The following is a 10,753-nucleotide window of genomic DNA, read 5'->3' on the forward strand; positions in this document are numbered from 1 at the left end:
GAAGTGGGGTGGGGGGGAAGTGGAAATTGGGGAGGGTGGGGAAGAGGGCAACGCGCAAGTGCTTAGCGTCGGGAGCCGCGATGGACGCCGGGAAATGGAGTCCCCGGTAGGGAGAAACTGGCGAAACTAGGGAAAGCCGAACTACGAATCCCAGGATGACCCGCGCACGACCCTGGTGTCGCGAGGCCCCTGAGGGAGACGCTCGGGGGCGGGGCGCAGCAAGGGGCTGCTAGGCTCAACCGGAAGCGGAAAGTCAGTATCGCGTCTGGGCCACGGAGCCTGGGAAATATAGTCGTGTGATTCCCGGAACCGTGGGGTCGAGAAGGGCGGGGAGAGGAAGACGGCTGCCGGTGTCGTTTCCTGCCGCTCCCGTCGCACGGCGAGCCTCAGGCCCCGGCGCGGCTACGCTTCCCAGGGCATTGACCTCATCCGCTCCAGCCAGTCTGGTCCTTATCGCCTGTCGGGCTCCTTGCCCGAGTCAGCCCGCCAAGGAGACCCCCGAAGGGGCCCATTTTTCACCCCGGGGTTTGGGCTCCGGAGGCGGGAGGTGAGGCCGGTTTCTGTGCTGACGGACCTGGGTAGGGTGTACTGGGCTGAACTGAACGGCGACAGAACCAGGACTGCCCCGTGCGCTAACCTGAGGTGGCGCCAGCCATTCTGCTGCTTGTTCCCTTGTACTTCTGCATTTCCTCTTAGGGCTTGAACGGGACTGCTGCAGGCGCTAAGTGTGACCTTCGAACCCAGGTCAGAGTAATGGTGAGGGGCTGTGAGACGTTATTTCTTTTCACGGTTTCTGGGCATTCTTCACCTCAGGGCCTTTCTTAACCCCGAGAATGGTTTCCCAGGGACAGAAAATGAGCTCGAAGCGGGGGCCACCTTGAGGGAGGCGACGGGTATTGTGGGGGCGATATGTAAAAGCAGCACACCAACCGACGGATCCTTCTCGGTCCTCGCGCTACTTGGGCACGTGCTGCGTTGCGGTATGCTATTGGAACGATTCTAAGGCGGGAAACAGCCCCGGCGCTTGCGCGCGCCTGCGCCCTCGAGTAACTGTCCCCCTCAAGCCACGCATGCGTCTTTGTATCGTGTGACTCTGTCGATTACTTTGTTTAGAGTAGTGCCATTTTGCAGTACGGAAGCTACAAAACAACAACACAGACTGGAACCTCGCCCTTAAATCTGCTTCCTGCTTCCGGAGAAGTGTCAAGTCTGTTTTTGTTTGAGAAGACGTTACCCGAAATAGGATCGAGGAAGATTTAAAGAGCTAGGCTGATTGTTTTTCTTAACGGTATGTCTTACGTGGTGGTAAAGTAGCCTCAGAGAGGCTATTATTTATTGTTGATGAGGATGGGAGTGGGGGCGGAGCGCAGGACCTCTGGGCAGCTGTCTTATGGAGACTTCTTTGTTAACCTTTACTAAGGGTCATGGTCTGTTACTGTAGGATTTCCTGTTTTTCCACATGATCTATGGTCCTCAGGCCCTGCAGGGTCCTAGGTTGTGGGGTCATTTTGGGTTAGGAGGGGATTTTTGACGCTAAGGATACTTTTCCTTCTCCCAGCAGGTGTCTGGAGGTGGCTCTGGTCACTGCAGGATCACCAGGGGCTTGGCTTCCTCGTCTCATCCTCCCCCTGCCTAGTCTCATTTTCCCAGATCTCCCAAAAGCCATGTCCGGGGCCACCCTCATTAACTTTACCCGAGCCACTGACCCCAGTGATCTCTGGAAAGATGGGCAATTGCAGTCACAGCCTGAAGAGCTGAAGCCCACCCTGGATGGGGCTGCAGCCCGGGCTTTCTACGAAGCCTTGACTGGGGATGAGAGCAGCACTCGTGAACCCCAGAGGGCTCAGCCTGAGTCTGCCAGTAAGAGAAAGAGGAAGAGAAGAAGAATGATGAAGGAAGCTGCAGCAGGAGTATCAGGAGGAGATGGACAAAGGAGATCCCTTGGGGCAGAGGACAAGATGACCCACCGGATACTGAGGGCAGCCCAGGAGGGGGATGTGGCAAAACTAAAAAGACTGTTGGATCCCCATGAGGCAGGGGGAGCTGGGGGGAATATCAACGCTCGAGATGCTTTCTGGTGGACCCCCCTGATGTGTGCGGCCCGAGCAGGCCAGGGGGCAGCTGTGCGCTATCTCCTGGGCCGTGGGGCTGCCTGGGTGGGGGTCTGCGAGCTGGGTGGCAGGGATGCTGCTCAGCTGGCAGAAGAAGCAGGCTTCCCTGAGGTGGCCCACATGGTCAGAGAGGGCCCCAGAGAGACGAGGAGTCCAGAGAACCGGTGAGGGGAAGCCTTATCTTCTGTTGTGTTCTTTCCTTCCTAGCTACTCCACACTAGAGGCCCCAGAACAGAGCTGGAGGGTTGGTTCTCTTCCCTGTCCTCTAGTGTAGGCTAGTAAGGCAGTCTGGTTACGGACATGAGCTCCCTGTGTTTATTTTTTTGTATTTAAAAAATTTATATATTTACTTAGTTTTTAATTTTGTATTTTATTTTTTTATTGAAGCATAGTTCATGTATAATACTATATAAATTACAGCTATACAGTATTAGTGATTCACAATTTTTAAAGGTTACAGTCCATTTAAAGTCATTATAAAATGTTTGCTATATTCCCGTGTTTACCCACTCCCTGGGTTTAAATCCTGACTACTTACTTGGGCGAGCGACCTAATGTCCATGTGCATCAGTTTCCTCATCTAAGAAGTGGGGCAATAAGAGCACCTTTCTCAAAGGGTTGTTAGTAGTAAATGGGTTAATATATGTAAAGTGCTAGAACAGTGCTTGTAGCATAGTAAGCACTATACAAACATTAGCTATAGTAATTATTATTAATCCTCCCTCACCCAAGAGCCTTGTGAGGCCTTTTAACCTTCTCTTCTCCCAGCTATTCCCCTTTGGGTCCCTCGTTGCTAAGTGGGGAGGAAGGCAATTTGTTCCTCAGCAGAAATACTGGAAGGACCCTGTCCCACCCTGCCACCCACCTCTGAGGCCTAAACCCTTGCGCTGCCCTTAACCCTTTCTTTTTTTTCTCTGCAGGTCCCGACCCGCCTCCCCCCAGTACTGTGAGGCTTGTGATGCCCACTTCCAAGACTCTAACCACCGTACCTCCACTGCTCACCTGCTGTCATTGTCCCAGGATCTCCGGCCCCGCAACCTGCCCCTTGGGGTGCCTACCTCCAGCCCAGGCTTCAGGCTGCTGCTGAGGGGGGGCTGGGAGCCTGGAATGGGGCTGGGACCCCGGGGCGAGGGCCGTGCCAATCCCATCCCCACTGTCCTCAAGAGGGACCAGGAAGGATTAGGCTACAGATCAGCACCCCAACCCCGAGTTACACATTTCCCAGCTCGGGATACACGGGCAGTGGCTGGGAGGGAGAGAGCCCCTAGGGTGACCACACTGAACTGGAAGGAGGCGAGAAGGCAGGAGGAGAAGGACAGGGCCTGGGAGCGGGATCTGAGGACATACATGAACCTTGAGTTCTGACCTTGGCAAGTTCTGACCCTGGTCTGCTGCTGAAGTCTGAACTTGGGCCCCTGACCTAGGCACTTGGGCTTCTACTTCCTGGGGCCTGCCCAGGTTCCAGACCTTCAGGTTTTGATCAGTGGACTCTGCCTTTGGGAGAAAAGAGGCTGAGAGTTGAGAAATAAATCAAGCTTTTCCCCCTCTTTGGTGTTTTATTCACTTTTCTGGAAGCTGTTACAGGGAAGCCAAACAGGCTGGGGGCCACATGAAATTCTACCTGAGCCAGAAGAGGCAGCAGCTCTGCTAGGTGGTGTGATAGGGTCACCTCCCTGCCAGTCTGGTTCGCTCCTAGTCCCAGCCGCTGCCCAGAGTGCTCCACCTATTTTTTCAATCCCTGAACCAGGAATTGCCCATCTCTATGCAAGTCTAACTTCCCTCAGAAGGCATCCCCTGCCCACTCCATCCCTCGCCCACTCAATTCAATCAGTGATTTCACAAAGTTCATATACTATGTGCTAAGAATAGGGAGTAAGAGACTTTCCCAGTCTTCAGGTTGCTCACAGCTGGAGGAGACAGGATGTGATCAAATACGATGCATGGTGATAGAGGAGGTCAGAGAAGGCTCAGAGGTGATGAGAGTGGGTAGGGTCTTGCAGGAAGAGGCCAGTGTGATAGGAGTGCCTAAGATTATGCAGCCTGTAGGCTATTAGCTGAAACTGGGACCAGAACTCTGGCCTCCCAAATATACACTAAGCCGAGGTTCATCATTTTGATACCTGAAAACTCCTGAGGGCAGGAAGCACATCCTATTTGTCTACACTTGTCCTTCCCACACTTCCTCTCCCGCTCCTCCCTTGTGCTGCTCATACTAGGTGCCAGGCACATGAAGCGCTCGCTGTCGTCAAATCCAAGAGGTAAAATACGTGCATGGAGGAGCAAGGAAGGGCTACTCAAGTCCCAAGCCTCCTCTCAACTTTCTTTTCCGGAAAATCCTTTCATGAAATCATAAACAAGGAAAGGGGACTAAAGGGGGCGGGCGAGTTTAAGGGAACACTGGCGTCACGGGGGCTCTAGACGACGAAAAGGGAAAGCTAGGTTTACGTTCAGGCGTTGGGTCCCCGTGATCTTGACTGCGCCCCGCGGTACGGCCAGGTGCGCACTGATGGCGCGCACAAGCAGCGCGGGCGCGGGGCGGTGGTGGATTGGCAGGGTCCGCCCCGCGAGCTGCGGGCTCCGCCTCCGCCTGTCCCTCTAGTCCCGGTGCAGCTGCTTCCGGGCTCTGCGGCTCCGGGCGGATCCGCGAGGCCGCGGCCCGGACACTGGGCCCGGGAGAGGCTGCAGCGCCTGGACGCCTGGCTCCCCAGGCAGGCCCGCGCTTTGCCTCGCAACCGGGATCTCCGAGGACATCTGCGGCCTGACCTCGCGGAGACCGAGTCTCAGCTGCGTGCTCAGGGGCCGGTGGGGCCACTTTATAGCGTTCACAGCCCTCTGAATCAAGGGACGAACGTTGCTGGCTGGAGTTTGCCGGATACCTCTTCCCTCACTCACCTAACAGGAGACTTCTTCCTGAGCTGCCTTAGGGCAGCAGTTCAGGACTCTCCCGCTCCGGAGCACCTAGGACCCAAGGCCACCTTCCTTCCTTCCTTCCTTCCTTCTTGGATGGAGAACCTCCTCCCCAGTTGCTGGGGCACCTTGGGGCGTAGGCTTGGTGAGTGAAACTTGGGGTGCTGCCTGCTGGGAAAGAAACCTGGAAAACAGGGAGGACACTGGGGGGGTGACCCAGGCTTTGTCAGATCCTGAGACTTTTGGAATCTTGTGTGCTGGGTGGTGGTGGTGAATGAACTTGGATGTGCCTTCCTTTACCTCAAAACTGTAAAGGAAACAAGCCGCTGGACACACTTGAGGCTGCATGACCATCCAGGGAAGTGGGGAGCCACTTCTGAATTCAGAGTAGGACTCACCAGCAGATACCTGTTCTTCTGAGCCTGAGCAGACTGTGGCTTCTGAGGAAACCCTCAGCCCCCAAACCTGAGAGTCTAAACAGTGCCAGGAAGCAGCCCCAGAATTTGGGGGCTCATTACACACCCCAACCATGTTCCTGCGACAGCTTGGTGGCTGGCTACCTCGCCCCTGGGGCCGCTGGAAATCAACGAGGCCTGACCTGCCCGCCCCAGGACCCAGACGGATGGACAGCTCCTCTGAGAATTCAGCGAGTGACTGGGACAGTGCCCCAGAAACCATGGGAGATCTGGGGCCTCCCAAGACCAAGGACTCAGGTGCACAGAGGAGCTCTGGGGCTGCTCCGGAACCAAGCAGGGAGTCCCAAGTTGAGCAACTGGGGTGCAAAAAAATGGATTCTCTCAAGTGGGACGAGACTGTCTCTAGCACTCAAGAGTCTGGGAGATTGGAGGCTGGAGAGACCATTCTCAAACTAGGATGGGATCCTGTGGACTCAGGTGGCACCAAGAAGCCTGGTGTGTCCCCTGAAGAGGGACTGAGCCTCCCTGGGCCTGAAGCCCCAGCGGAAAAGCCTGGCCAGTGTCAGAAGCTGCTGGGCTGGCTGCGGGGGGAAACAGGTGGGGGAGCAGGGGCTCCCTACCAGTACCTGGGGGACCCAGAGGAGTGCCTGCAGATCTCCACCAACCTGACCCTGCACCTGCTGGAGCTCCTGGCCTCAGCCCTGCTAGGGCTGTGCTCAAGGCCCTTGCGGGCAGCCTTGGACGCATTGGGCCTGCGTGGACCGCTGGGCCTCTGGCTGCATGGGCTACTGTCCTTCCTGGCTGCCCTGCATGGGCTCCATGCCGTGCTGAGCCTACTTACCGCTCACCCCCTGCACTTTGCCTGCCTCTTTGGTCTTCTACAGGCCCTGGTGCTGGCTGTCAGCCTCCGGGAGCCCAGTGGGGATGGGGAGGCCACTGACTTGGAGGGCGAGAAGTTGGGGAGGGAGGGTGAGGAGCAGAGGGGAGACCCAGGAAAGAGGCTGTGACCACGGGGTGGGGTGTGGCCCAGCGTCCCACCCTCAGTGGGTTGGGAGCAAGGGTGAAGATAGTGTGGGGGCACGATCCACATTGTAAGCACAGGGACCTCAGGGATGGGGCAGAAACCCCAGAGTATGAGGGCACAGAGGCCCCGCCCCCCTTCACACACAGGAGAGCTGTTTAGGGTGTCTGTGTTTATGGACAGTAGGGGCATTGGCCTTGAATTCACCAGCTGTTGTTAATTTTTGCTTTTACATTTCTCCCACTTCCAGTTTTTTTTTTTTTTTCCCACCTCCGCTTTTTAAAAACTAAAAAAAAAAAAAAAAAAGTGTGGTGGTGGAGAATAAAGACTAAAGGGTCTTCTCTACCTTTCAAAACTCTCCAGGGGTGGAGGAGACTAGAGGCAAGACAGACAGACCTCTGGGTGGGGTAAGAGGGTGGTTGAGAGACTCAAGGGATCCTGTGGATCCTGTGATCTGTGCTATCTGGGAAAGAGTGGCACTGCTAGGTGGGTGGATTAGGGGGTCTGGATGGGGTTCCCACAGGTGATGGGGAGCCTGCGTGGGGGAATCTGGGTGTTCCTAGGAGCCAGAGGGAGTGGGGATGGTGCTGGCAGTGTTGGCAGGAGGGCCAGCTCAGAAGGGCTGGCAGCTCATAGGCAGTATGGGGAGCACTGGAGTTTGCAGACCCCACTGGGGGGTTGGCTTTGCTCACTCAGCAATAAATGTGTCACACCAAATCCTAAATACACCACTAAAAGTGAGAGTGACTGTCACTCAGTGTCCTTCCTGATGCCGTCCAGCTGGGGGCTTAGGTGGTAGAAGGTCCAGAGGGAGTACTGAAATGGGGGGAGTGGGACTGATGTTGGGAGACAAACCCCCAAATGAGATGAGGATTGAAAAATCATCTTTATTCTTGAAAGGGAGTTAAGAGTCTCCAGCTTCTCCCCCCACCACAATCTCAGTTCCTACTGTATCCATCTGGAGGGCACAGATGAAGCCACAGGTCAGTTACTGGACAGCTCACAGGTCTCTGGTGGGAGGAGGGAGAAAAAAAGAGGATGAAAAGGAAGGAGACCCAGGGAGAGAGGCAAAGTTGATGGTAATGGGATGAGGAAGAATGTACTCCCTCATTCCCCCATGTCAGAGAAGCGGTCTCTGAGGGCTTTTTTCCCTACAGACCTCTGCCCCCTGTCTGACCCTCTGCCCCTTTTATCCACTGCAAACTCAGAAACCTCTCTTGAGTATCCCAGAGCCCATCCTGGCTCCCTGTGGTGCCATTGCAGTCTGTGACACAAATGGAAGTGTCAACACAGCCAATGTGATGATGTCGGCCTTTGGCCATGCCCTCTGGTGACATCACTTGAGTCCCTTTCATCCAGCACTCACAGAAGACTTGGTGAGTCCTAGTTGTTTTCTGTGGGACTCTACCCCCTCACCTTGATTCCTGGGAGTCAGTAAGAAGGCCTTAAAGTCGAGGCAGGAGGTCAGGGACTGGAATTCCTCCACACAATTCTCGGGAGGGTGTGGTGAGCGATCTGGAAGAGCAAGGCAAGGCCCGTGAAAGCCTGTGCTTCTCAGCACCGCCCCTGCTGAGGCCCTCAAGGAAGCACGCAGCCCTTCCTGAGATGATGTCACGGAGCCCAGAGAAAGGGGCTATATTGCCCCCCGGCTCCCGCTTCCCCCCAGCACTTCCTGCCTGGCACCCTCACTCACTGTAGAGGAGGAAGCGCTGGTAACCCTGGCCTGTCTCTTTCAGCATGATTCCGCCTGGGCATGTGCTGGAGAAGAGCTTGGTCTTCATGTCAGGGCGGCCTGTCAGGGTGGGTGGGGCAAGTGTGAGGACTGAGGTACAGAAGCAAGCAAGCCCAGGGGGCTTGAGGAGAGTGAGGGCTGGAGAGAACCAACCTTCGGTTCTGAGATCTGTGCTCCCCTCAGACAGGTGGTAGATCCATTTCCGGGGCGCACAGAGCCCATTTTTCCTGCAGAGGTGGTGGTGACAAGGAAGAAAGACTGAGTGACACCTCAACCGCTCAGTACCAGCCTCTATTTACTTCATCTTATTCCCTCTTGAAGCCTGGCTCCCCTTGGGTTTCAAGCTACCAAGGGATGATTAGGTCCCTATCTCTCCGGAGGGAAACTAACAGAGCTGTTGAACTCAAGTGGACCAAGAATAATGGATATGCCAAAGAGCCCAGCTCTTTGTGGGTGGGTGCTCACACTTTAGGCAGAGACTGTACCTACTGCTGCCTCTGCCTCCTCACCACTCACGTGCGGATGGTAGCTCGAAGCTGGAGCTGCATGGGGGCAGAGCCCACGGCCATGTTGAAGACAATGTTGTCCACAGGGTCAAAAGTCGCCAACTCCTCCTTGGTGGGAGCTGCCCCTGCGATAAAGTACCACCGGCCCAGATGGGGCTCTGGGAACTGGAGAGACAACGAGGGGAGCAGAAGAAGGTGGGTCTCACTACAGAATCCATCCAGCCTCTTCATCAGTCAGAATGACAACGCTTAGGGGTGAAGGTGTTGGCTGCCTTTTTCCAACTGAGGGTTGGATCCATGACAAGGAGTCATTAAATGACTTTTCCTCTTTGTCCCTCCTCAGTAAACCCCACCTCCCAATTCTACGTGTCTTTACATTGATGGCCACGTACTAATATTTTTTTTACTTCTTGCTTTCATCATCACAACACCCACACCCTCTTCCTCCCTTCCTTTCCCAGTGTGGCTTTTTGGTCATCCTAGGCCACTTCTCAAGGGCCCCCAACCCCCAACCCGGCAACGCTTCCCACATTCTCAGTCCATACCTCTTTCCCATCTAGTCCTTCAGTTGTCAGCTGACTGTGCTCAGGGCACTGGTAGATGGAGTTAAGGAGAATGCCATAGAGGTAGAGTAGAGCTGCCCAAATTTGGTGGAACATCTTCAGGCAGGAGGGAGCTGGGGGTCTGCGTGGAGTGGCTGGTGCCTTAACTGCTCTCCCACTTGCCTCGTGGACTGGCTGCTCAGTCCACTCTGCTTCCAGCCCCCTTGCCTCGACCCTTGGCCCTTTCACCTGCTAATGAGTAACTTCAACCTTGTTTTCCAACCCAAGCCTGGATTACTTACAGTGTTTGGGACTTCCTCCCCATCTTCTAAATGCAACTACTCCACGATACATCCTGGCATGTCCAGGGTCTCCCAGGAATTAAGAGAGCTGAGCCCTCCAGGTAGGCCTGTGGTCTTTCAACCCATATCTGAGCTGGGATATCTGCTGTGCTGTGCAGCACTGAAGAGAAGTGGATTGATTCTTTCATTCGCTCACTTAGCAAACTGTTTTTGAGTTCCAGCTGTTGGCCAGGAACTGGCTAAGCCCTGGGAACATAACAATGAATAAGACACAGTCCCTGGCCTTGAAGAAGTCAGTCTACAGAAAACTAGCTGTATAAACAAATCATTGCAGTACAACCTGGTAAGTGCTTTAGAACAGGTATGAACCAGGTGCTGGAGCATGGTGGATGGGAGGCTTTCTCTCTGAAGCTGTTAATTGGGGAAACTATATGTACACCCCCCAGAAAAGTTTGCTGACACATGAGTTCATTCACTCAGTGTTTATAAGTAAGAGACTACATAATCTAGTGGTTAAAGAGAACAGACAGTGGTGTCAGGCAGAGTGGGTCCAAACCCTTAACTCTACTTATCGATCTTGGATAACTTTATTAACCTTTATGCCTGTTTTTTCATCTGTAAAATGAGCAAATCATCCATCTCATAGGACTAAAAGAGCTAATGCACATAAAGTCCATGGCAAAGGCCTGCACCGAAGTCCAAAATAAATATTCGCTATAATTAATAGTAGTGTTTGTAAAGTACTTATTAGTCTCTGGTGGGCATTAAGTTCTCAAGTAACGGAAGGTAGGGAAAGAATTGTCAAGAGGCAGTCATTGGGTAGTGAGTGCCAAGTGGGTGGAGCAGTTAATGTAATGGAAGGTGTGGAGCTTCTTTTATAAATTGTTTATAACCCACAGACTGCCATAAAGGTTTGTTCTGAGAGGTGAGGCTTGCTATGGGTTTGCAATTTAGTTAAAAGAATAAACTTTGGATGATGTGTATATGAGGGTTCGTTATTACTGTTTTGGGATAATGTTTGACATTTTTAATAAAAAAAACTAAGATACAAGTTATTGTGGCAGTAAAGTAGAAGTGATTGACCCAAGGGAGTCTGGTAGGCCTGAATTTGTCAGTTCTGCCACTGACATTCGCCTAGGGGTACTCACCTGTAAAGTGGGTGTAATAGTTATCTCAGACGTTGAAAGCCTTTTAAATATGACAGTACGTGAAACCC

At 53.8% G+C, this 10,753-nt stretch overlaps 3 protein-coding genes across 8 annotated transcripts; 2 read left to right on the top strand and 1 right to left on the bottom strand.

Annotated features, from left to right (window-relative positions):
• The first annotated feature begins 257 nt into the window (after positions 1 to 257).
• On the top strand, positions 258 to 3,658 carry GPANK1 (G-patch domain and ankyrin repeats 1). Of its 6 annotated transcripts, none has more exons than XM_024738641.1 (5): positions 258 to 547; positions 697 to 744; positions 846 to 1,288; positions 1,562 to 2,275; positions 3,032 to 3,658. In XM_024738641.1, exons 4-5 carry the CDS (start codon positions 1,665 to 1,667, stop codon positions 3,474 to 3,476), a joined length of 1,056 nt encoding a protein of 351 aa, XP_024594409.1. In that variant the 5' UTR covers positions 258 to 547; positions 697 to 744; positions 846 to 1,288; positions 1,562 to 1,664; the 3' UTR covers positions 3,477 to 3,658. The 6 variants fall into 6 exon arrangements, with proteins under 6 accessions (XP_024594409.1, XP_024594411.1, XP_024594406.1 ...); XM_024738643.1 differs by having other exon boundaries at positions 1,114 to 1,288; XM_024738638.1 differs by having other exon boundaries at positions 258 to 980; positions 1,114 to 1,288.
• Positions 3,659 to 4,702: 1,044 nt separating this feature from the next.
• CUNH6orf47 (chromosome unknown C6orf47 homolog) lies at positions 4,703 to 7,200 on the top strand. Its single transcript, XM_024738653.1, has one exon. The coding sequence runs from the start codon at positions 5,548 to 5,550 to the stop codon at positions 6,439 to 6,441; it is 894 nt and encodes a 297-aa protein (XP_024594421.1). The 5' UTR covers positions 4,703 to 5,547; the 3' UTR covers positions 6,442 to 7,200.
• A 122-nt stretch (positions 7,201 to 7,322) lies between these two features.
• On the bottom strand, positions 7,323 to 10,257 carry APOM (apolipoprotein M). Its single transcript, XM_024738655.1, has 6 exons — positions 9,239 to 10,257; positions 8,704 to 8,858; positions 8,341 to 8,414; positions 8,149 to 8,247; positions 7,872 to 7,970; positions 7,323 to 7,465 (listed from the first exon to the last, which is right to left on the bottom strand). The coding sequence occupies exons 1-6, from the start codon at positions 9,350 to 9,352 to the stop codon at positions 7,440 to 7,442; spliced, it is 567 nt and encodes a 188-aa protein (XP_024594423.1). The 5' UTR covers positions 9,353 to 10,257; the 3' UTR covers positions 7,323 to 7,439.
• Between the last annotated feature and the right edge of the window lie 496 nt (positions 10,258 to 10,753).

This window comes from Neophocaena asiaeorientalis, unplaced genomic scaffold (assembly GCF_003031525.2).
Source record: "Neophocaena asiaeorientalis asiaeorientalis breed wild unplaced genomic scaffold, Neophocaena_asiaeorientalis_V1.1 scaffold282, whole genome shotgun sequence".
Lineage (NCBI taxonomy): Eukaryota > Metazoa > Chordata > Mammalia > Artiodactyla > Phocoenidae > Neophocaena > Neophocaena asiaeorientalis.